This window comes from Haemorhous mexicanus, chromosome 8, assembly GCF_027477595.1.
Source record: "Haemorhous mexicanus isolate bHaeMex1 chromosome 8, bHaeMex1.pri, whole genome shotgun sequence".
NCBI classification, from domain to species: domain Eukaryota; kingdom Metazoa; phylum Chordata; class Aves; order Passeriformes; family Fringillidae; genus Haemorhous; species Haemorhous mexicanus.
The window spans coordinates 23,943,255-23,967,439 of record NC_082348.1 but is presented as its reverse complement, the minus strand read 5'-3'; the positions used below and the strand labels follow the sequence as shown (position 1 = coordinate 23,967,439).

Below are 24,185 nucleotides of genomic sequence, written 5' to 3'. Positions count from 1 at the left end.
GCTAGAAATATTATTGCTTTGGACACAAACATCCTCACACTCACTTATATGGATCAACTGTTCAATGATTACATTTAAATTAAATCTATAACATGGTTCTCTGCAAGATGTTGTTTTCAGTGATGAAAAATGCTAGATTTGCAGCTAAAATAAGGACACAATTCTTTTCCCCTTCAGCATAGTCTGGCTAAAAATAAACTTCAGTTTGTAGTTCCAAGTTTATATTAATTTTCTATTTTCGTCCTTAGTATTTTGCTATGAAGAACTGCAAGAGTGGAAAACTAATTAAGCTGATAGCTTTTGAATTTTACTCAGGCATACTTGCAAACAGGTATTTGTTATGTGATATAGCTTGTCCTTCTCTCCTTGTGTAACTTGGCCCTGATGTGGCATCCCAGAGTGTGATTCCAAGTGTCTTTTGCCTGAGGAAAATGGGTGGAATGGCTGCCAAAATCACAGCAAATCTTAGCACTGCTTAAACATAGTCATAAGTGGCTATGTTGATCAAAGTGTGCTTCATAAACATATGTGATTGACATAACACAGATTTTCCCATGATTTTAGTTTGATTATGGATGTGAACATATTGATTATTTAGGCTGGCTGTGGTTTGTTTCCTCTAAATAACCTGTTTTAATTTTTTAGATTCCTTGGTACCATACATGGCGGTATATACTGTTACTCAACAGAACAGGAAGTTTATTTAGCTTATTAATGTCAGAGTAAGCTGCACTGCTAAAGCAACACACCTTTCTTCTGGTACAGACTTGTCACTGGGCCAAATTGAAATATTCAGGAATAGTTTTATCAGAACTGGATGGCAGCAGAGAGGTGACTCCTGAGATTGATTGCCTAGCAGGTTAGATCAGGTCTCAGGGAAACAAATTCCCCAAGAATTCATGATGTTTGAAGCTAAGTATGATAAATCCACACTGCATCAAAATGTGTGAGTGTCTCAGTGTAATTTTGGAATTGTACATTAGTCTTTGACTAAGAAGGAAAGGAGTTTAAGTTTGTTAAGTTTGCTAACATTATGGTGCGAGTCTGTCTTTAGGAAGGACTTGAGTGCTTCCAAATTGCAGCTCAGCACCTCTGCCATCCCACTGTGATGAGGCTCAAGGTTTCTCTGTTTTTCTGAGAAAAGATGGTGGCTGTATGAAACATACAAAAGTGAAATTTTAATACCTTATTTTTTACAGCATCTTCTGATAATGAGTAGCGTGGGTCAAATCACATCTCTCAGAGCAGGGGGACTGACTTCCTAATACCCATGCTATGTGTGGAGCCCCACTGTTGGTGAACACGTTGCATTTTAAATGGTTGTACATATAAGTGTACTCTCATTGGCTAATTAGAGCACTTCTGATGCTCTGTGATCCTATCTGCAGTCAAGAAACTCAAAGAACTCATGAGTTTTTGCCACAGTTAGGTCATGTCAGTAAAACATCACACATTTTAAAAGATGACTTTCCCACAAACAGTGTATGCAATGGTATACTGATAATTTTTAATGCATTTAAGATGGAAAATTTATCAGTATTGGATACAGTAGGAACAAATAAACATGATTTGATATATCTATCTCTATGTATGTACATATAGTCAATATTTCTCATAGAGAACACACAGTCCTGCCTTTCCCAGTGCCATCACTGGAGCACTATCACAAAATCTGCCTCTTTTCCCCACACCAGGTCAGATGTTGCTATATTGTACAACGATCGTTCTGTTCTTGAAAATCATCATGTAAGTGCTGCTTACAGGCTCATGCAGGAAGAAGAGATGAACATCCTGGCTAATCTAAACAAAGATGACTGGAGGTAAGGCTTGCTGTGACATTCCAAAATACTCCCAGTATTTAAAAATAATAAAAACCACCAGGCCTTCCCTGAGGAGTCTATTTTAAGAGTTCAGATTACAGGAAGTTGACAGTGGAAAGAGTGATGGATGTTTAGAGGGCTGCTGTGGTGCTAAGAAGAACTGTTTGGGAGATTGTGTGTAATTTTCCAAGCGAGGTTGTGCCTTTGTGAGGCACAGTGCCTGAGTGTGTGGGCAGAGTCTCAGGTAAAAAAGCCCTTTAGGAAAACCACAATGCTGCCTGAGCTGGGTTGCCTTTGTCCAGCATAACCAGTGGGTTGGAATCACAGTGCAGAGTCACACTCTGCTGCCAGCTAGAGCACTGCTGCTCCTGGGATCTCAGCATAGTCACGTCTTGGTTAAGCATTAAAAAATGAATTGTGTGGACAGACCAAAAATAACAAAGGCCCAAAGTGCTGCAGAGCACTTTTCTTTTTCTTCCTAATTTTAGTGTAATTCCTAAAGAAAATTTGGCCAGCTGAAAGAATAAGTATCATAATTAATATATCACAAATAATGAGATCTGTAGGGCTGAAATTCAAGTGTTAGAGTAAGACTCTCTTCGTTATTAAAAAGGAAATGTTATCATTGTATATCATTGATGGATACATATTGTATTTAAAATATGAGTCTTCTGTGTTTCTGTAAACACAGATATTATTCAATGGCCCTAAAAATAACAAAGCTAAACTGTGCTTTTTTTGTATTTTCACAAATTATACATTTATGAAGGAATATGTGAACATCAGATCATATTTTGCTGAGGTGTGTATTTACAGATGGACTGTTCTACATTGTAGTTTTACATGTTTTTATTTTTTTACATGATGAAAAAATCCCTAAATAAAGCATTTATTGACTGTGAATCTGCTGGCCCTTCAGGGTTTCAATTTATTATTATTGATTAATTATTATTATTTATTTATTATTATTAATTATCTGTACCTGTTTTAAACAATATTTTTTAAATCGAAAAATTTTCAATTTAATACAAAGTGAGAGAGGAAGCATACAATTTTTAGTTCTCTTAAAAGAATTCTTCTCAGAGGATACTCATTTAGATTTAGTTATCAGAAGGTTTGTGTTGTCCATTTAGTTCTGGAGAAATTTCTCCAGAAGTAATTTGTAAACTTCATTGATAACTGTCTACACACCTAGATTTTCAATGCCAACAAGAGCCAGCCTTGTTCCTCTTGAAACTGTTTTGGGGCTGATAGGTCTCTGAGACCCTATTTTTGCTTGTTCTAGCTATTGAGTGTGGAGAAGATTATTGTGCCAGGGTGCAGCCATCAGAAACTCATATTCAGTCTTTGAAAGCCATAAATTTAGAGGGAAAATGATTTTCAAATCTTCACACGTTGCCTTGAGTAAGTTTTTTTGAAGTGGTGTTGTTTCATATTGCATCCTACCGGAGGATGCTTCCAAGTAGAAAGGGGCTGAAGTTCTTCAGCTGAATTTCAATCCAGGAGTGTTCCAAGAATGGCTTGAAAACACTAATGTTCATCCCTAGTCCTGGCTTCTTCATCCCTGGAGACCACCATAAATCAGCATGGTCTGGGAATCCCTGCAGCATAGAGTGGCTCCAGCTGATAGAAACCTGGCTGCCAGCTAGTGCACTTTATCCCAGACATAACTTTCTGTTATGCCACTGAGGAAAGGAGTACTCAGGTGAAACACAGATATTTGTGAGAGGAAAGGAGGACCTGTGATTTCCAGGTTGTGATGTTCGTATATACTGCTCTGCTGGACTGCAAACAGAAGAAAGGGGGGAATGTGACAGGCTCTCTTCACATTTCTGAAGCACACTCTTCTCTGCATAGATTGTTTGGGCAGGTTTTCCCACAGTTCTTTGTCCAGTTCAGTTGAAGACCATTTTGTCCAACTTTTGTTGCATTTTATTTCTCCGTGGTTCTTCAACCTGTGATAAACTGCCACATTCTTTTGGAACTTGCTCAATCACTGGCTCTGCTTGCACTTCCTTTTCAGTCTCTTCCCTCTGTAACTAGATTATGTTTTCCTAGAAGATTTTACTTTAGTTTTGCAAATTTTGTTTGTACAGAGTATACAGATTCTACTCTATGCAGCCAGTTTGAAGCTGGTGAGGTTTGGGAACCAGAGAAAATTAGAATTTAAGATCTCCTTTTGGGTATATTCAGTAAAATGTAGAAGAAATGTATGAATTGACTAATAAGCTCAAGAATCTAAACTAGGACATTCAGTTCCATATTTTGTCACTTAGCTCAGCAATTACACGCTGTTCTTTGAAGCAAGCAGTAAATCCCAAAGTGCCTGTCTGTGCCAACCTGCACAACCTGTTGCAGTGTGATACTTCAATTTAGAAGGTCAGTCATGGAAATGACAGTTTCCTGGTACTCATTTCTAATATCCAGAAATTCCTGTTACCCTGTCATTTCATTGGCCCAATGATGGATCTGGTAGCCACTTAGCAGACACAATTTTCTTCTTATTGCTGGAGTGAGTTTCTTGGATCTATACTGAAATTCATGCTGTTAAACTAACAGTTTTGAAAGGGTTGCACTGAATCAAGTTGGCAATAAATTGAAATTATAATCTGTTCAATTTTTCAATGTACTTCCTGGCACTGATTAATTTCTTTACTTCTGTCACATCTATTTTCTTTAGTTGCAGCAATTTCATTTTTCAAAAATTTAACACTGCTGACTATTTAAACTGAGGTTCTGCTAATTATTCTAGCAAAATGAAGCAAAATGACTGAAATTACTTTATAGTATTCAATTTTCTCTTCTACATGTTAACTTTAGGAAGATAAATGTGCTAATAAACTGCCAGCTTCAATTAAGTTTAAAACTTAGACTTCTAGTCTGAGCTGGGGAACACTGCCAACATTCTGAGGATGATGTCCTTTGTGGATAATGCATGTGACATTCATAGCAATTTTTCAGTCGTTTCTTGACTCTGAAAATTTGTTCCAGTCTTTGATATTGTTTTGTTTCTTTCACTTAGTGCCCTTAAATAACTAAAGAGGGATCCTTGTTTGTCCCCCTTTCTCCTTTGATTTAGCAGGTTCCCAGTGTTTCAGCACCCCATGCATAATGTCATTGTAGGTGGTGGGGCAGTATTAATGTCTCAAACCACCCCAGCCATAAGGCATACAGTGATATATTGCCTGATTATCCAAAAAAGAAAGAAATCAGTGTGTGTTATGTATAATGCAGAATGAACAGCATTCTTTCACAAAGTCCCTTGACATTTTTCTGTCCAAGGATTCCTATAACTTGAAGATGAGGCTTATGTCTTCAGTTCTCACCTTGCTTTTGCTCATCTTAGTCTGTTCCTGCATTTTTTGATTAGTTTCCAGCTGACTAGATATCTTTGTCATGGGCAAATCCAGGTAAAGCTGGTTTCTATTTCTTGGCTAACTACTTTTTCAAGAAATTCATGGGTCACTCCTTGTCTCTTTATTACAGCATTGTTAATGTAATTTTTTTCCACACAGTCTTGCACCTATGTGACATAGAGCAGATTGCCCTATGTTTTTTTACAGTATCCTATCTGTAGGACTTGTGGCTGGGGGAGGGTTGAGAAAGGATGCCAGCATAGAACATGACAATTTACCTAAGTAAAGTGGAGGTGGTAGGCTCAAACTCAGTTCTGATATTGGGCCTGAAAGATTGCCATGTGCTGTCCATGAATATTGTTACCACTTCCCTTCAAGTATGACAGCATCTATGTGTCTTTTTGGGTGGTAGCAGGTACCTGTATTAACATGAGGCTTGTAGTTGGGGACTGTCTCATGAGGTCTGGGAGAGATTTCTGTCCAGGAGTCACCTATGACACCAGCTGAGGTCTTGTGATGTGGAAGCTGAGACAGTCTTTTTTCCCTGGGAAGCATTTGGTAATGGGATCAGTTCAAGATCAACCTTGTGTGCAATGATAGCAGATGAAGCATTTGTAGCTCCAGTAGAGCTTTACCTGCCATTTCCCCAATCAATTTTCTATCCTCTGATTGTGGTGGATATGGGCACAGGCAGTTAACAACTGCAGGAATCTCTCTTTTGCTGTTAAGCAGATTTTTAGTGTCCTGAAATCTTCAGGAGTGTGTGACAGGACAGTGCTATACTGTTTGATCCTTATTCAGATGTTGTAGGTTAGAATTAGGGGTTTTTTCTTCCTGCCATCACAATATGAATAAACTGAAAGTGTGGTTTTGTTTCTGTGTGTGTCTTGCGTAGTAGGGGTGAGGTATCTTGTGAGTAAGGGTGAACTTATTTCTGATTACTCTGAAAAGTTCAGACAATTAATGTTCTTAAGAAAATCTCCCATGGAAAGGAGAAGGGATAATTATCTCAGTCTTAAAACCAACAGGGTTTAACAATGCAGAGCCCTCATTTGTCTTGTAGTGTTAGCTGGGTTTTTTGTTTTGTTTTGTTGGGGTTTTTTCATTTTGCTTTTTTTTCTTTAATGGTTTTGACTGTTTTTGAAGGGTACACTTTCAAAGCAATGTGGAGGAGGAACAGTTGGGATGCAAAATAATTAGTATCTTATTATGAGGTCAGATAAGGTAAGGCATTTTCTAAACACAAGTTGCTATGGCTGCATATTATTGAGTAGAAGGAGAGCACTGAGTCTTTATCCAGTTACATTAAAGCATGTCAGGAATATATACATAAAAATCAGCAACAAATGTCTGCCTAAATATGTGACTAATTTGGATCTAAAGAAGTCTTTATAGTCTTTATAACAAAGTATTCTAATAGCCCTAAAGAAAACTGCAAATTACCTCTTTAAAGCACAGTCCTTTAAAAAAACCTGCTTGTATTTTATTTACTAAAGTCAAACATATGAACGCCATATGAAAGATCAGTGAGAATGACTAAAGTAGGATTTTACTGTTTTATTTGATACTTGGACATCTTTAAGAATGAGGATGTATGGTACATAATGAAGGGTTTAATGTGATAAATTCCCCATAGACATGTAAGCATCACTTGTCCTCCTAGGCCATTTAAAAAGCATATAAAGAAAGACCCACTGGACTCCTACACGGTCTATATGTGATCCTTCTACATCAAGGAGACAGAATTTTCTAAGTCAATAATTATTGTTGACAAAATTAATTAAATTTCCTATTTACAATCAGAATAAAGTTTCTTACATGATTTATGTTTTATTAGCTTCCTATGGATCTAATAGAAAGCTGGACAAGCCAACATCTCTGATCATAATACCAAGGCAGAGATAAATTATTAATCCCAAACTTGTTCTGATTCATTAAATAGGTATTACAATACTTTTGGAATGAAAGGTAGTTTGTCATGATGATCTTATATTGGTGTAATGTTGATAGTATTTCAGACGTAATACCTCTTGCTCTTCTGAGTCTTTCCACAGCCTTCTTCCTAGGCTTAGTGTTATGCACACTCTTCACTCATATGAGGGCAGTAAAAATGTATCCTGTTGTGTGGTGGTAAGCCCAGAGAACAACTTGTTTTTTGAATACTCTACTGCTGGAAAAAATAAGGAATGACTTATAATTGGTGAGAGAACTGCATGTAATATTAGTTTATGCGCTAGGAAATAGGATTTACAAAATAGTGTGACTCTGAAATAATGGCTGCAGAGTACATTTTCTGAGGTACATTGCTTTCACAGAATCCCTTTAGGATACAATATTCAAGTTGTTAATAATTTATTTAAATGCTTTTTAAAACGTAATAAAACCCATGATGTTGTTTTGAAAGTTATAAATTAACAAATACCGCCTAAACAAATGTACCATACATAGAATAAATGAATTTTAATCAGTCATTTTGCTTTTAATTGTTCTTAGGGAGTTGCGTGGCTTGGTCATTGAGATGGTCTTGTCTACAGACATGTCGGGTCACTTCCAGCAAATCAAAACAATGCGGCACACTCTGCAGCAGGCACAGGGGTAGGTTGTTTTCCATTCTCTTCATTATCTCTAGCCTTTCAATGAGCTCATGTTCAAGAAAAGAATTGAAATAGTTGCTTTTGTTTTGAGATAATTGGAGCATGTCCTTGAATTGACAGGGTAGACAAAGCCAAAGCCATGTCTTTGATTCTACATGCAGCAGACATAAGCCATCCAGCAAAATCCTGGGAGCTGCACTACCGGTGGACCATGGCCCTGATGGAAGAATTTTTTCGACAGGTGCCATTTTTAAAATCCTTTAATAAATCTAGTTCAAGAAGCAATGGTTACACGATTGAATATTTTCTTAAGTCTGCCAGCAAGGTTGCTGTTGGTTGTGATTGACAGGCATAGTCAGTAGTATATGTTCTTTATTCTTCATACATACCACTGACATTGAGTCAACTTTTATGTGTGTGAATAAGACAAAATGGTTATAGTTCTCTATCTATTTCAGCTGATATCAGTATTCTGAGTGTTGTAGAGGTTTTTTTCTTTCAATTATAATATAACTTGTCAAGCTGTTTTCATTCTGTAGACAGAGATTTATATATGCTTTGAATTATAAAGAAGCACCAGAAGGGTAGGATGAGAGAAAATAGGAAGAATTCATGTTCAGCAGAGAAGGCAGAAAGTTGTCTCCATTCCACATTTCAAAAAGCCCTTCTATTATTTTTCCTTGCTAGTATTTGCCATGCATATGCCATATAGATCAGAAGGTGTTGCTTTCATAGCAGCCTGATCCAAAGCCAGAGATTAGACAGTACCATCCTGTTAATGCTGTGACCCTAAATCAAAATTGAAGACACACCATTGTAAAAGCCTTTTTATTTCTGTAAGGTACTGAATTCCAAGAGAAAAACCATGAGATATTGGTGTCACTGCTGTCATTTTTTGACTCATCTCAGCAGGTGAAGGAAAAAGCCCTTTCTCCAGAGGGAAAATACTCTCCCTGTAATCAATATTCGTGACCATGCACATTGTCAGCATAACAGTTACTGAAGTAAAATTGATAATCAAAGTCCAGTTTAGGTATGACAATTTCTAGAGTTATGCACAGATTTTAAATCAGAGAACACTCTATGCCTTGCTCAGCTTGATTATCTTAATTTTGCTCTATGTTGACATTTTCAAATCAGAAGGGTCACACTGGAAAAAGGGACCAGAGGATAAAAAAAAACGTTAAACCATGAAGTTATTAGACCCATCTGCCATATAAGGTTCCTACTCAGGTCCTGGAGATTCTTCATATGAATTCTCACTAGGGAGCATCAGGCATTCTTGACTCTAGACTTTGCACTGGGGAGGCAGACTGGAGAGCTGGTGCCTCAATATAAATGATGAATGGATTGAGGTTCATGGAAATGATGAGCAGTCATGAGTTTGTGTCTGCCTCTGTCAAGGGAAATTTGAGGATTTTGAACTTGAGAGCAAAAAGGAGGAGCAGATTGCCCAAGATAAAGGTCACAAATGACCAACTGTAATACCATTTAAGACACAGATAGGCAGACCAGGCAGGGCCCTTGGGACAGTGAGGCAATGTGTCCAGCCAAGTGGAGATAGCATTAGCAGTTAACACTGGTCACTGAATGCATAGGACCAGCTAATGCTTTAGTTATTCCTTTATCCATCCATTAGAAGAAGTAACTGGATCCCAAAGAAGCTGCTCAAGAACTCGAGAAGGCATTTAACAATAGCAAGTAAAAAGGAATGTGTGTATGCAACTCAGCAGTGTAAAATACCAAAGTCTTCCAGGATGCAGGAGAGTGTATCAGAAACAGAATTCTTTCCATGCACTGCTAAGGAAAGTGTGTGTGGAGTAGTTCCAGCACTTTTAAAGTGTGATGAAGTGTCAGCACATATATAAATGCAGTGAGCAGTGCAGACACAGTAGGACTCCTACTTCCTGCATGCACTGGCTTGTTGTGCACCCTCTGGTTGATCTGAGCCTGTGTGATAGAGATCTCTGGGACTTCCAAATCCATGACAACCAAGATGAAGTAGCCCAAATGTATATGAAACCTCTTTAATTCCTCCTCTTCTTTTCTTTAAAGATTCAACTACTTCTGTGCCTTATGGGAAAAGCAGTAGATTCTGAAAGAAGCTGAAGCAAATCCAATGCTTTCACAGGCAGCTTTCAGAGTAGTAGAGCACCAGCAAAAAGTGAACATTCACCTTGACAAAAACTTTGTTAACTACAACTATTGTTTAAAATATGAGCCAGTGTTAACTTCAGGAAAAAAAGACCAATAACACTTTAAGTTTAATAGCAACAGCTACAGAAAGTATATTGCAATCCCAGGGAAAATCTGAGTTACTTGTTAAAAATAGAGATACAGCCACCCATGTCAAATCCTTAAAAGTAAAGAAATACATAGTTCCAGTAGCTCAAAGAAGTACCACAGTGCCTATAGCACTCTACTCTCAGTCTGAGTAGATCCAGAGACATTCAAAGACAGTTAAAAAGTGAGTCCATGGCTTGGACAAAGAATTTTTTTACTGTTTGATTTGTATCTTGTTTTTAGAACTCATAAAGTTCTAACTGGTTTAAATGTCAATTCTGTGTCCATTATTACAATTTACAGTAGTCTTAGATTTAAATGACACAAGTATTAATTAATATTATGTTGATTGCAAAGTAATTCATAACTGGGGTAAAGAGCTACTTGAAAACAAAAAAAAAAATCCAATGGGGTTAGAACTAGGGGTTCATATAACTGGGGTAGTTAGAACTACCCCAGTTTATATGGTATTACAATCTGGCCCCTGGATTTACATGGAGATGCCACTCCCACTGCTCCTAGTAGCAAGTGCTCATGTGTTCTTCCATGCTCCGAGTTCAAACTATTAACACTTCAGTATAAAATTTAATGGCCTTAGTGATAAAGCTCTCCACTTTCACATGAAATGCAATCTGTGAGTTGCATCTGTTTCTGTGGCTGGATTGGTTTTACTGCTTCTATGGTTCTAAACTTTTCCCAAATATACTTCAGTGATACATAATAAAAAGACTAAGGAAGGTTAATACTGCCCCCTTCATCCACCAGTTTATGTTTTCACAGTTTTCCTTGGGAGAACGGTTTGTTCATGCAGTGCTCTCCACTGAATGATCCTCCAACAGCACTCTCCATGACAAATATTTAGGTTTATTTGACCTGCAAGGCTAGGTTTTCCTATATCTATAATGTCAGTGCTTCTGGCAGCTAGGTTTGTCCAGCAACACCAGTTAAAACCTCCTTTGAAACATGTCTCTTCAGGGTTTTTTGGTTAGGTTTTTTTTTTGTTTGTTTGTTTTTGTTTTATTTTGTGCCATAGGACTTTTCTTTTGAGGTTTTGCAAATCAGTCGGTCTACCATGCTAAAAATGGAGATACAGCCTCCTGTGTGTTAAGACTGTTGCAACAAAAAAGACTCTTCTAATCTGCTAAATGCTGAAAAAATTTCAGAGCTAGGTTGTACAAATCATCCTTGTAATGAAACCGAATTTGTATTTTTTGTGGCTTCAGCAGCAGAGAGACATGCCTGCTAGTGAGAACAAGTTCAAGTTGGTTCATACACTCGACATGAGTAAATCCATTGCAGGATTTTTACATGCTGGATGAACCAGTGTAGTAGAAGGAAACACTCAGCATTTGGCATACTATTACAAACATGTCTAAGTATCTCTAGTCCCATTACATCTGGATCAGCAGAACTAAATTGTGAATACAAGGACTTCATGCATTTTAAATGTCATTGGCAGATGCCTTGCTGAGGAGAACTTGCAGTAAGCTTCTTTGCATCAAAGTTGCCAGAAGTAAGTCAGAATACAGACACTTAATCAAAATTTGAAGATTTGTCTCTGACTTGGTTTATATAAATTAATGAAGTGATCTTGAATAAATACTAAGAATATTCAGATTCCTTTGTCTTTCTGTCCCTCCATCAAATATATGCTTATAATATTAAACATTGTTGTTTACAGGGAGACAAGGAGGCTGCTTTAGGTCTTCAGTTTTCCCCACTTTGTGACCGCAAGTCCACTTTGGTAGCTCAGTCTCAAATAGGTAATGACAAACTGTGTTTTCTTTTTTTTTGTCTGTGTAGGAGCATGTAAATTCACAAGGACTTTTCATTTACCCATTTTCAATTTTAAATGTTCAAAATTCCATCATATGGAAGGTATTTCTTTGCACCTATCTGTTCACCAAAATCCAGTGCTTTCACAGCAGAATGGTGCTGGTCTCAAAAGAACATGATGTAATTTCACCATATGTGAGGGAGGGGCAGGAGAGGGATTAACCAAGATACTGGACATAAGCCCAGCTTCTACTGTACACACTTTAGAGTCTGGCAAATCATGTCCTCAAACTGCTTATCTCTTGCTTAAGAACTCACAGCTCTCTCTCTATTATAATCTGAAAGTACCAGTTTGTAGATGCATCTCAACCTTCAGCTAATTAATAAATCAGCCCTCTGGACTGCAAGTAAGCCTGTCAGTGTCTCAGGGTCAAATGACAGAGGGTCAAGCCTCCCTGGGTCAGTCACTTTTTGTATCCTTTATTCCATTTCACTGGGAGCTTGAAGCCAATATGCTTAAGCATCATATCTACTGCAGGAGAGAAGCTGGATTCTAGACTGACTCCCTGTTGCTCATCTTCACACTGTGTTGCATGCTTAGAGCAGGAAGACATCTGGAAATCCATTGCTAGCTCATGTTTTAACATATTTTTTTCTGTAAGTGCTCAGTAGAGAATAATGCTTCATTCTCTCACTGTGTCATTCCATACCATGATGAGCACTTTAGAATGTAAAAGACATTGTTCAGAGCTGACATCTCAGAACTGTGGGATGAATGCTGTCTCCTAAGGATATTACTTGTTCTCTTCACTGATTTGACAGAACCCTCCTACACACTGTGAAATAACACTTTACCTCCACAGAATAATAAACAGCAATTTGAAATATTAACTCCTTGGCAAAAAGCTCCAAATGGTAAAAGAGGCAGCATGGCTTGTAGCACTGGCTCAACAGTAGCTTCCCTTCAATTTAATAATTAATACTCATTTCAAATGCTAGGTGTGCTCAGCAGTGCATAAAATTTACAAGAAAAAAGAATGAAAAGCTGTAATTATTAATATCTACTTATACCTATACAGCTTCAGGCATTTTTTGGTTCATTTGTGCTTTTTTCTTCAAGATTTTACTAGCAGTGTCTAGTACATTGAATTGGGACTGCAGTTAGAAAATCAGCCCAATAGCAAGTATCCATTTTTAGATTTGAGACTTGTGGAAATATAAAACCTGATTTTCTCTCTTTTTCTTCTTTAGGTTTCATTGATTTCATAGTAGAACCAACATTTTCTCTTCTTACTGATTCCATGGAGAAAATTGTTATGCCTCTTATAGAGGAAGCGACAAAATCTGAAAGTCCTGCATTTGGGACCCCCAGGTATGAGTACACTGCTTTGTTATTGAACTAACATAAGCTCACATAGTAATCATAATAATGTGATTCTTAGAGTGATCTCGGTTGTTTGAAGCTGGGGAGGTAACAAACAGCTGTGCAGTATTGCCACCCTGTGGGGCTGCGTTGTATTTGCAAGGTGCTGTTTTGCCCCATTGACTGAACAATTGTACCTATAAAAAAGGCAAAATCCCAGTAATGATCAGAATAAGCACATACAAACCATGAAATTTATTTCTACATTTTAAACATAATCTTTCCAATTGGGTATTGAAATTCCTGTACCTATAAGGCACAGTAGCTACAACAGTGTAATTTCAGTGTAATTTGAGTGGCTTCTTGCTGAAAGCGTTGTTGAATAATCAAATACTGCCTTTACAAATAGTGCCTCTGTTATCATATTTATATTTCATTTTAAAACTGTAATTTGAGCTTTCACTGAGGTTACTAAGTGATAATTCTGCAAGGCAATTTTTTATTTGATGGGCATTAGTTAGATTTCAGTAACAAAAGGGTGAACCTAGTGCTTTCCTATATTTTGCTTACTAGAAGCCAGTAGTAGTTACTAGAAGTAGGTATTTATGATGGTGTTCTTAGTGTTTTGGGGAACAGTGCTAAACTGAGGTATTAGTGATAGCAAATTTGTTTACATGCTCCTTCACAAATGAGTGATTAGCAGCTGGAAATGGTTAGCAGCTTCAGGCTTCATGTTTGGTTGATGTTCACAACTGAGTGGCAAATGAAAAAAAGGCTTATGATCCAGCAAAACTTCCTCATGTGAGATGGAGGATAAAGGGATTTTTTTCTTTGTATGGAATCAAGTGCCACACTTCTGAGGAGAGCGGAGAGCCTGCAGCATGGTACAGAAAAGTCTGAGCCAGAGAATTGCACACAGGCTACTGTCTGGACACCATGAGATGGTGCCTGGAAAGCACTAGAATTGTGACCTTTTCTTTCCATTCTATCCCATTCAACATGTCTGGAGCACATGGAAATTACAGTTAACTCTTCTTGTGAAGTTTTTGTTGGTATGTTCACTGCAACTATTTTCTGATTAATGGAAACCCATTTGTCTGTCTATTAACATCTGTCTGTGGTACCAGTGAGATAAACCATGCAGCAAAGTTGAGTAAACCAAACCTATTAAGACATGAGTACCTGCACAAGGTTGGAAATAGGTCTTATTTTTTAATTCTAAGAAAAAAAGAGCATTCATTCTTTTTTTCCCACCTTTTCCACCATACACATATATGGATAATTTCACTTCTACTTACCTGTAGATGTAGCTGCAGTCTCTATTTAGTGAATTTTAAAGCCCCTCACATCTTTCTTTGTCTATTCTTGAAGCTTTGTAACTTGAAGAGAATTGTCAGCTCAAGCAAAACTTACCTGTCATATATATCATGTCTTCCTTGTTTTTAAATGGGTCAAAAAATAATGATCAGATGTCTTTCCTGTGAGAACCAGAGATACCATTCATCATGCAAAAACACAGCTAAGAAGCTGCTCCAAAATGTCTGTGTAAACATTCTTTTAGGAATTAGATTACAAGTAATGTATTTTCAGTTGTCACTTTTTTTTCAAGAATTCCCTGAAAAAATGGTCAGCAAGACATCTTGTATCTTAGGCACACTCTGATAAAAAACTATTTTTTCAAGTTAGTTCCTAAGCAGCTTGATTGACATAAACTGTTTTGTATTATTAAAATTGCCTGACTGTGTTTGTAATTTGTTTTTTTTTTCCCCTTGTCCAGCCAAAATAGTTTGGGAGCAGTAAGCAATGCTGAAGCACAAAGACGACCTGGGTTTAAAAGCACAGGTGATGGAGGGACTCACATAGAAAATTCTCTAGCAACTGTAGACCTGAGGGGCTTCAAGGACAACTTGATGAAGATCATTCAAGCAAACAAAGAAAGATGGAAAGAATTAGCAGCAGAAGGTATGACATGTTAAGGTAGAATGTTTTTATAGGTTACTCCCTAAGGCCTCACCTACGTTCATTTTTTAATTTCTATCAACCTGTAAAAAGGCATAGTTGTGTTGTACTCATGTATTTTATGTCTTAATGTTTGTTTTAGGTGCACCTGTTTTGCTTTCCCAGGGGGTCTAAAGAGGTGTAGGTTGTGGGGGATGGGAATAAATCAGATAGCCTGTGCAATAAGACTCTGTGCTCCACAGCTTATCTTTAGAGGTCTGGTTTAGAAATGTGCATTCTTGCACTTCTAATTGTAACTGATCCTGACATCTGCTTTAAATGCCAAAATCAACAATTCAAAGTGGTGTGTGCTGCCACATTTCTTCAGAAATGTGAAAGTTGTACTTTGCTATTAGAAATGCTATTTGTTCCCCACTGTATATAACAAAATTCTGTATTGCAGGCTTCTTGGGATTATGCTGTAGGCAATTATTTCAATGACCCAGTGGATCTAAAGATTTGGGCAATCACTGCATGCATTAGGCCCAAGCAAGCCAAAAGTGACTCTTCATTTGCCAGTAGATAGTTAAAAAAGCCAAACCTGCACTGAGTAGCTCAGCTCATAAGCCATACTTGAAAATTGCCTGAAGTTACAGTTACTTGAGTGAAATGTTTTTCAATCACCTGGGTGATAATTGTTAGAAGAGTTTATAGCTTCAGTCTAGGTTAAGTGAATGCCATTTGGGAATATTGTGTCCACAGTCTCTGTTATTTCCTAGTAAGTACCTGGAATTTTTCAGCATAGCATTTCACTGCTGAGACTGGTCTTGCTGTGCATGACCTGACACTGACAGCTGGGAATGATATCCTGGAACCCAGTGCCAGCTTTGTTTTTCATCCCATCATCCAAATCAATGTCTTTTTTCCCAAAGAGGTGACAGACAAGACAGAAGAAGAGTGCTGAACAGTGATAAAAATCTAATTTAGTGCTAAATTGCAAATGAAAATTCTCATTAGGAGGTTATTAAGAGTAAGCTTCCACACATCTTTTGTGACAAAGGGTTGAAAGAGTCAGGTGGAAGGGGCATCTGAGCAGAGGATTCCACTAATATTGTCTCTTCTTCCTGAGAAGCTTTATATAACCAAATGCTTTCTTTGGTGTTGCCCAACTAATAAAGACTGGTAAAAGGAAAAAACTTCTAATTTGCAGTGGTCAGTAATAGTAAAAGACCATCAGATTGCCCAAGGCCTCTTAGCTACAGTGCAGAAATCAAGCAGCCCTCAGCTGGTGACATGAAAGGCCCTTCAGTGTGGAGTAATGGAGAACTTGTCTGGAAGTTTGCCATTTCCAGTTACACAGAACTAACCAGTTGGATTCTGGTGCATCACTGTTTGGTGTGCAGTTCTGGAGGGGTACAGTGCTGTCCAAGGGGACTGCCTCCACTTCATCCCCAGGGCTTTGTTGTGCTCTATCAATTAATGATATATTTAGCCCAGTTTGACTGGACTGTTGACAGGCATTGAAAACACAAAGCTACTTGCAGCAAGAGATTTAAAAATTACTTTGGGTAAGGTTGCAGTCTATATCAATGTGAGGCCCAGAAAAATCCAGGAAACTCTGGGCATGCTTTGTACTCTGACAACCAGAGATGTTAATGTCCAAGGCTTGATGGATTTTGTTGAGGTTGTGATTGTCCTAACCTCCTTTTCTTCCATCAGCTTGAGTAATGAAGCATGTCTAAGTACTTCCTGAACAGAATTATGGAATTGCAGTAAAACATACATTAGGGAAGCTGATGGGCAAGTGAAAATAGCTGGTGTTGGGGTCAGTGCCTGATGAACAATATTGTCTGTATGATTGGGGCTGAATCTGTTTTTTGAGCTACTCTGTGAGGAAAAGATTTATAGAAATCTGCTGCCACAAAGAGGCTGCATGCAGCAGCATCTGCAGTTGACTGGAGCATGGCATAGAGACCTTCAGGGTACCAGTTAAGCCTGTAGAGGAAACCTTGTGAATAATGCAAATGCTTTTGAGTACACACTTATATTTTGTTAGCAAACAGATAAGAAGGTGTTTTTATTAATTAACAGCTGTGGGGTGGGTTCTATAGGTTTTGTGGAAGTTCTGTTTTCCATTCATTTGGGATGGAATGTCTGCATGCACAGTCCTTACGTCAGCCCTGAGGACTGCTGTGGGAGGGTTTTTTGTTGAGTAACAATTGCTTTCTGTGGAGGACTTCCTGAGGTGGCACATAATCTTTGCCACTAAATGGAAAAGGGAGTCTTCTTCAACTGGTCCAGTATATCTGCTCTGAAGCTGTACCCTGCAAAGGCTGAAAATCCTTAATCAGGCTGTGCAAAATGAACATCTAGTAAAGAATAAAAAATATTGCAATACATCCCCCTTCCCTTTAAATTATTTTCAGATTAACCAAGTTTGACTAAGCTTGGAAGTCAATAACCTGAGCCCTTGAACTTCAGCTGATTAGTCTCATCTTGTCTAGATCTCATGCTACCTTCTCTGACTCCATGCTTGATGAAAAATCTTTAGGCTGCTTTGGGCATGGCTATGAAGTTGTGTTTTATTCATTTGTTAGTAGGAGCATGCACTGAGAGAAGAGATGTCAGAGAAAAACCACTGCCAGGTGAAAGTAGTGCTATCATTGTTCCTAGCTAGATAATTTATGACAAGTCACAAATTGCTGGATGCCCTGAGGAGAACACATGTATGAGGATCATGTTGTGGTAGTAAACAGGCTGGCTCTCAGTGCAGATCTTCAAACACACTTCCTGAGCTGACTATGACAAACAGAGCTTGTGCTGTTAAAGGAACCATCTGCATTCTTGTCAACGGGCTCTGCAAACAGCAGATATTGTTCCCAGTTTAGTTCACAGGCTCAGGAGAAGTCCCCTCTATAAAATGTAGTGGCACAGATGCCCAAGGAGTACAGAAAGGAAACTAGCAACATTCCATAGAATTTCCTGAGGATGACCTGAACTCATGCCAGCTTTTCAGGATAAGGTTACACACATAGCACTGGTGGGAGGCAGTTCAGCTGGGGCAAGAGCCAGAGGAGATGGTCTGACTCCTGTGCCAGGCAGTCCAGAGGAAAAGACTAATTCTCAGTGGCAGTGTTGTTGACAGGGAAGCTGTCCTGAAGATGCTGGCACTGCCTCTCCCTGAAAAGACAGTTGCTGTTGAGGCTTGATTCAGAGCAAGCAGCTTGTGCCAGGAGTAGTGTGCTTTTTGGAAAGGCCTCTGTTAGTAAGGGAAGTTCTTCTCTACCTAGGCAGCTGTTTGAGAGCCTCCTTTACTCAAGGCTCAGTAAATGGGATGGCTGCACTTTGCTAAAAAGGCCATGTCTTGTGTAATTGATGCAGGGGAGCTCAGTGCTCTGTAGCCTAAGGGTCTTCAACCTTTCACCACTGGAGAAATAGAGGAATGTTTCTCAGGCCTTTCAGGGAGTGCTGTTAACAGGGAATTTCCATAGTGATCAAACATCTGGGATTCTGATTTGAAAGCCTTGATGTTTAATTAATATTCCAAGCCCCAATCACCAGATGATAATCTGTCTCTGTTCAACTCAAGGCAGTGATGAAGATACTATTCCATCCTGAGCTTCTTGCAACACATTTTGTTGATGGCTGCTGCTGTTTGCAATTATTGTATTGTAGCAAATGGACAATAAATGTGCTCAGATGTATCTGAGAGGTTCTTTCATTACAGAATATGTGTTCTAAGTGGATTTTAAGGTCTGAAAGTTACTGAGAAAGCTGTAAGAAGCACAAAGCTTACCAGGAGAGATTTACCTACCATGTAATATCCTTCACAGTGGCCTTCCTAGAACATGATTGTAAAACAATTATTTAATATTTTAAACAAACAGTGTTTATTCCTTTATTCATGCTTAGTTTTTTCTATAAAAATGTTCCAAAGATTTACTAATAAAGTTGGTCTGTGCTTGGCAAGCTCAGGTACTCTTAACAGAATGTAAGGGTATGGAGTAATAATCATGCTTGTTGATTTACATGCTTTAATCTCTTCAGTAGTTATCACTGTTAATAAAGTTGCAGGGATGAAACAATATCATTAATTTCTATTTATGATGAAAAGAGGCACAGACAGCTCGGGACACTCACCTGAGGTCGTGTGACAACACAGGGGTCTGCAGAACAGCACACCAAAAGTCCAGCTGCCAACCAAATGGGCCCATCTTCAGGATAATACAGCAGCAGTTGTATTACAAACTAACTGTTTTCCTCTTATGCTTATGTAACTCTTCTAAAGAATTCAGTGTTACGGGACCCGAGTTTGCATTACCTGTGTGGAAAGACTTCAGTGACAAATGTTCTCCTCAACACTTTTGGCAGTGCACTGGGCTGCATGGCTTGAAAGTGTATGCCTGGCATGACTGACCTCATCAAGGTGGGATGAAAAATATGTGAGGCTAAATGAATCTCTCACACTGGCTTCTGCCTAATTTTGATGCTAATAATGTGACAAAATAACAACTATTGCTTTTTTTTCCCCCCATGGGCAGCAATTTTTACTAACAAATGTTTCTTCTGAAAGACCTGTGCATGGTACCTGCAGGCTCCCCTCGGGCACTCTCAGTTCTGCATACTTCCAGTCACAATAACCACAGGGCTCAGTTCCATTTTGTCTGAAAGATTTTCTCTGCAGACTCACTAACAAGAAGAGAGTAGCAGCTGCTGAAATGTGAAAATCTGAGAGTGATGATCTGATAGCATGTTAATGTGACTTAGCAGCCGCTAGGAAGGGCGGGCCGTGGGAGGATGTGTGTGACAGCCACAGAAACTGACTGACAGTTTGGCACATGAAATCTACCCTAATGGACGGTTTTATTCTGTTGGAAACTAATCAATTCAGGAGGCTAAAGGAGTCCCATCTAGTATCAGTGACAGTGATTTTAATTGCAGTGCTAAAAGGCTTAGGTCATAAACAGTTTCTGAACTAATTCAGAAACGTGTTAAGTGGGAAAAGAAGAATTTTTCAGCATGGTCTGAGTAAGTACAAGGAGTGGGTTGAGCTAAGAGTAGGAAGAAATGGGTGGTATTGGCAATACCTGGTAAATCACAGACAAAGGAATGATAACTGACCTAATAATGGAACCTGTTTTATATCTCTCTGGAGTGCACATCAGAGAGCTGGCCCGACTCTGCACATGACAGTTTGCATCACTTAAAGCATCTTTTCCCTCTAGCAGGGTCACAGCAGCTTGTCCTTTCCACTTCCTGTCCCGAAAATCCCAGCATTCAATCTCCTGTGCTGACAGCTAAACAGCAGAAGAGAAGTAGAAGGTGGAGGTAGCCATTCTAGGAAACCAAATACTCACAAATTATTTTTAACCAAGTGAAAAGTTTTGGTTTAATTAGCTAATTTAGTCTTTGCTACTTTTTCTATATGACATAATGCTATAACATTCCGTGCCACTGGATTACATGGTTTGCAGTGGTTTTATATACTCCTATAACTGTGATGAAATTTGTGTGATGAGTAGAAAAGGGAAGGCATCAGTACCTAAATAACTCTGTGCATTACTGCAATATTTTCTTGGGTTAGAAAATGGCAGGTTGGTTGGGGATAATCATGGTTGTTTGAGAACTTTTGGACGCAACTTTAAACTTACTTGGTAGTTCCAGAGACACCAGGATCAGTCTTCTCCTTCTCTGCAGAATTTTGATGCTCTGTCCTGGTCTTTTAATTTTCTCTTTAAAATGGCTGATGTGAGAACATGTCTCCTAGAAAGGTACATTTCCTTCCCATGTTGTCCTGGTTTTTGTTGTTTTGTCACTGCTTTCTGGAATTTCATTTTACAGTAAAAAAAGGAGGCAAACCTAGAAATCGAAGTTTGTTGTAGTATACACAGAGATTCCATAACATCCATCAGCATTCTTCATTGCAGAGTCCTCAAATAATTTAATTCTTAGTGAAGATTGACAGCTTTCCTCTCTGATTCAGTAGTTTCCTAGTTGCTAAAACTCTCATGTCATCATGTCTTTCCATAAGGGTTAAGAATTGCAGCTGATTTTCAACACAGCCAATAGCAGTGTGATTGAGCAGTTATTTCTTTTACTGGGATTTACAGTCACTGCCATTAGCTGGTTTGAGATGTCCTGCTTGCACATGGCTTTTGGGTATTTCCTCTCTATTCCTGTTAAATCAAGACATGCTGGAGTTGCTGTAAGCAGGAAGGTAATTTACAAGCCATGTGCTGTGCAGGTCACAGCAGTTGAATCCTCTTTTGTGTACTACAGAAAGGTGAGAAAAGAAAGTTGATGGACATACACAGAAGAGAAAGTCCCAAAATGTAGCAAAACTTCCTCACTACTTGGGCCATGTCCTGAAAGTGTTGCTGCACACATTGGCAGTAACAGACAGGGCTGGTGGAAAGCAGTGTTGTAGCTGACAGTACAGAACCTCCAGGGCATCTGGGGTGCTTTGGGGACAGCTGGGGGCTAGAGATTGGGTCTTGTGGCAGTTTTAGTGTTTCATGGACATTGCAGTCTTTCACTGGACTGATAGGGATTCAGTGCTCCCATTCACTCAAGCAAACAATAAAGAAAGAACTTAAAGAAATCAATTAAATTTTCTGACACCTGTTAAGTGAAAAACAAAACAACAGACCCTAATGACTTAATGAAAAAAAGAGTATAATCTGATTAAAAGAAGAGAGGAGAGAGGTTGCCTTCACTAGCTAACACGTTTCCTGCAAATACAAAATTACCGAGTACCAGAATTTTTCAGCTGTTCTGAAATTTGGCTATTGCCTTACAAGTTCTGCCAGTTTTCCAAACAAAATATTGTATTACAGTTATTTTGCCAACAGCCTGAACACAATGGAAGAAGGACACCCTTTCTATCATGTTTGTATCAAATGCCATTATTGCTTCCCATGAAGGAGTGTTCTGCATTTCTGTGCTCTTTCTTGCCTTAAATCACAGTCCTTCATGAGAAAGATTAATAGAATCCATTTATTTTATAGAGGAATTCACACAAATTTTGCTGAATAACACTTGGATTCTTGTAAAGAAAACAATCCCAACAGCTGAAAAATACATAAACAGACCTGGCTCCTGGCACTTTTGCCAAGTTAAAGCAGAGAGAGCAAAACCAGTAGCAGCAACAACAACACCACATACCCTGAGCTGACTGCACTGCACAATGCTCTCCTGCCTGCCTTTATCTGAATGGCTGTGACAGTCCCTGAGCTCTTCAGTGCCTAACAGACACACCCCAAAACACAAAAACTGTTCTGAAGGCCAAGATAGGTGGTTGTTTAACATTTTATATTTTATTAATCTGTTTATTAGTATTGAACATTGAGCCTGTTCAAATGCCAGATTAGCTGGTTCATTTAGCCCACTCCATTTCCATTTCTGGCTGCCCATGCTAATGTTTCCATAGGAAGGGGGAGCTTGCTTTTCCTAGAATCCCAGTGCAGGGTGAGGGGCAGCAGCCTGGCCCACTGCCCTCAGAGGCTCCTGGCATTTTGTGGCTGGCTGGAGGCAGAGACTGCCACAGTCTTTGTTACAATTCCTCCTGCACAGCACTGGGGGTCAGACATCATGCCAGCTCCATTCTCTTACACTAGGATTGATTTAGCATTGCCCTGCTTGAATTCCACTTATTTGGTCACTGTCCCAGTCTCAGCCTCATTTAGACTGCTAGATAATTCTTTTTCATCAGAGTGATATAGGACAGCAGAAGTTATAGAGAATTCCAAATATTACATGCAATATAAAGGTCCCGTGTATTACAGAGTACAATTATTGGCTGTTATAGAAAGCAGAAATCTGCATTTTCCTAGCATATTCCACAAGTGGCTGCCACACCAGAAGAACCCAGCATTTTTCATCTTTCTAGCAGTGGATTAAAGCTGAGTGGAGCAAATCAAGTCAGAACACAGACTCAGGCATCCAGCAGGTGACAGACTTAATACTAAGAAATGTCTTAATGACATTTGTGACATCATCATAGAGAATTTTGTCCTTGAGGCTTCCCAGTCACTCCCACCAGCCACTCCTGGTGGTGGTCCTGTAGTCTTATACCAGTTTAAATGCAAAAGGCTTCACTTTTATCTGGTATATTACCAAGTGTGCTTGGTGCAGAGATACTTCATTTCAAAGCTCCATCCATCAGTTAGCCCCGAGTTAGAGTTTGGCTCTGGTTTAGGTATCCTTAAACTGACAAATTTGAGATCATCTCAAGGACAGTCATAGAAATTGGAGACCATAATGACATAAACGAGGAACAAACCATCAGAGTTGTTCTAATTAAACTTTTAACCTTCATTTGACAGTTTAAGATTGCTAGGGAGTGAATAAGAACAATGTTAAGTTTGGATATTCAGCTTTATGAACAAAAAATAATAGTGGATTTTGCATGTATGAACATTCTGAACTTTCTTATATGAGAATAAAATGGTCAGCCATCCAGTTACACCAAGACACACCTGAATTCTGGCTAGAATAGTCCTAAAACAACATCCAGTGAGAAAAATACTCTCTTCTTACTGGGTTTTTGGTTAAAAAACTCACCAGCATGAGCTACATCAATATTACAGTTTTATGTGTGTTCATAGTTCAGCTTTGCTTTTTTTAACTTACTGATGCATCTGAACAGCATGTGAAATACTTTATCTTTGAATTTTCTTGGGTTTTTTTTTTATGAAGCTAAGGAAAAATGCTGTAGTTGTGCCATTTGGAGGCGATTATGGCACATAAATCATTTTCTTAGGAAAAAAGCTTTATGTAGGTAGGTTATATCATGAGTGACAGGTGCTTTAAATAATGTCTCTAGATTGAACATAACTTGCATCAAGTTCCATATACATATTTTTCAATGGCTTTAACCCAACCTCTTCTTTGTAAGAGCTCCATTGAAGTCTGTAGAAAAAACTACCTCTCTAAGTTTCAGAAGATTTGGAATCTAAACCAAGCAGGACACTAAAGTTTTGGGAAAAAATGGTTTAACAATGTAGAAATTGCTCAAATTTTAAAGTTCTTGATTTCTAAAAAAAAGTGTACTAGA

At 38.6% G+C, this 24,185-nt stretch overlaps 1 protein-coding gene across 4 annotated transcripts in view; it reads left to right on the top strand.

The window, feature by feature from the left end:
- Positions 1-24,185, top strand: part of PDE1A (phosphodiesterase 1A) — a 143,082-nt gene that overhangs the window by 106,180 nt on the left and 12,717 nt on the right. For all 4 annotated transcript variants that reach the window (XR_009487363.1, XM_059853217.1, XM_059853219.1 and 1 more), the window contains exons 8-13: positions 1,695-1,820; positions 7,670-7,771; positions 7,891-8,011; positions 11,735-11,816; positions 13,081-13,201; positions 14,970-15,154. Coding sequence is in view for 3 of the 4 variants with exons in the window: in XM_059853217.1 (XP_059709200.1) it covers positions 1,695-1,820; positions 7,670-7,771; positions 7,891-8,011; positions 11,735-11,816; positions 13,081-13,201; positions 14,970-15,154 (737 nt within the window). In the remaining variant the exon portion in view is untranslated. The remainder of the gene's footprint in view (positions 1-1,694; positions 1,821-7,669; positions 7,772-7,890; positions 8,012-11,734; positions 11,817-13,080; positions 13,202-14,969; positions 15,155-24,185) is intronic.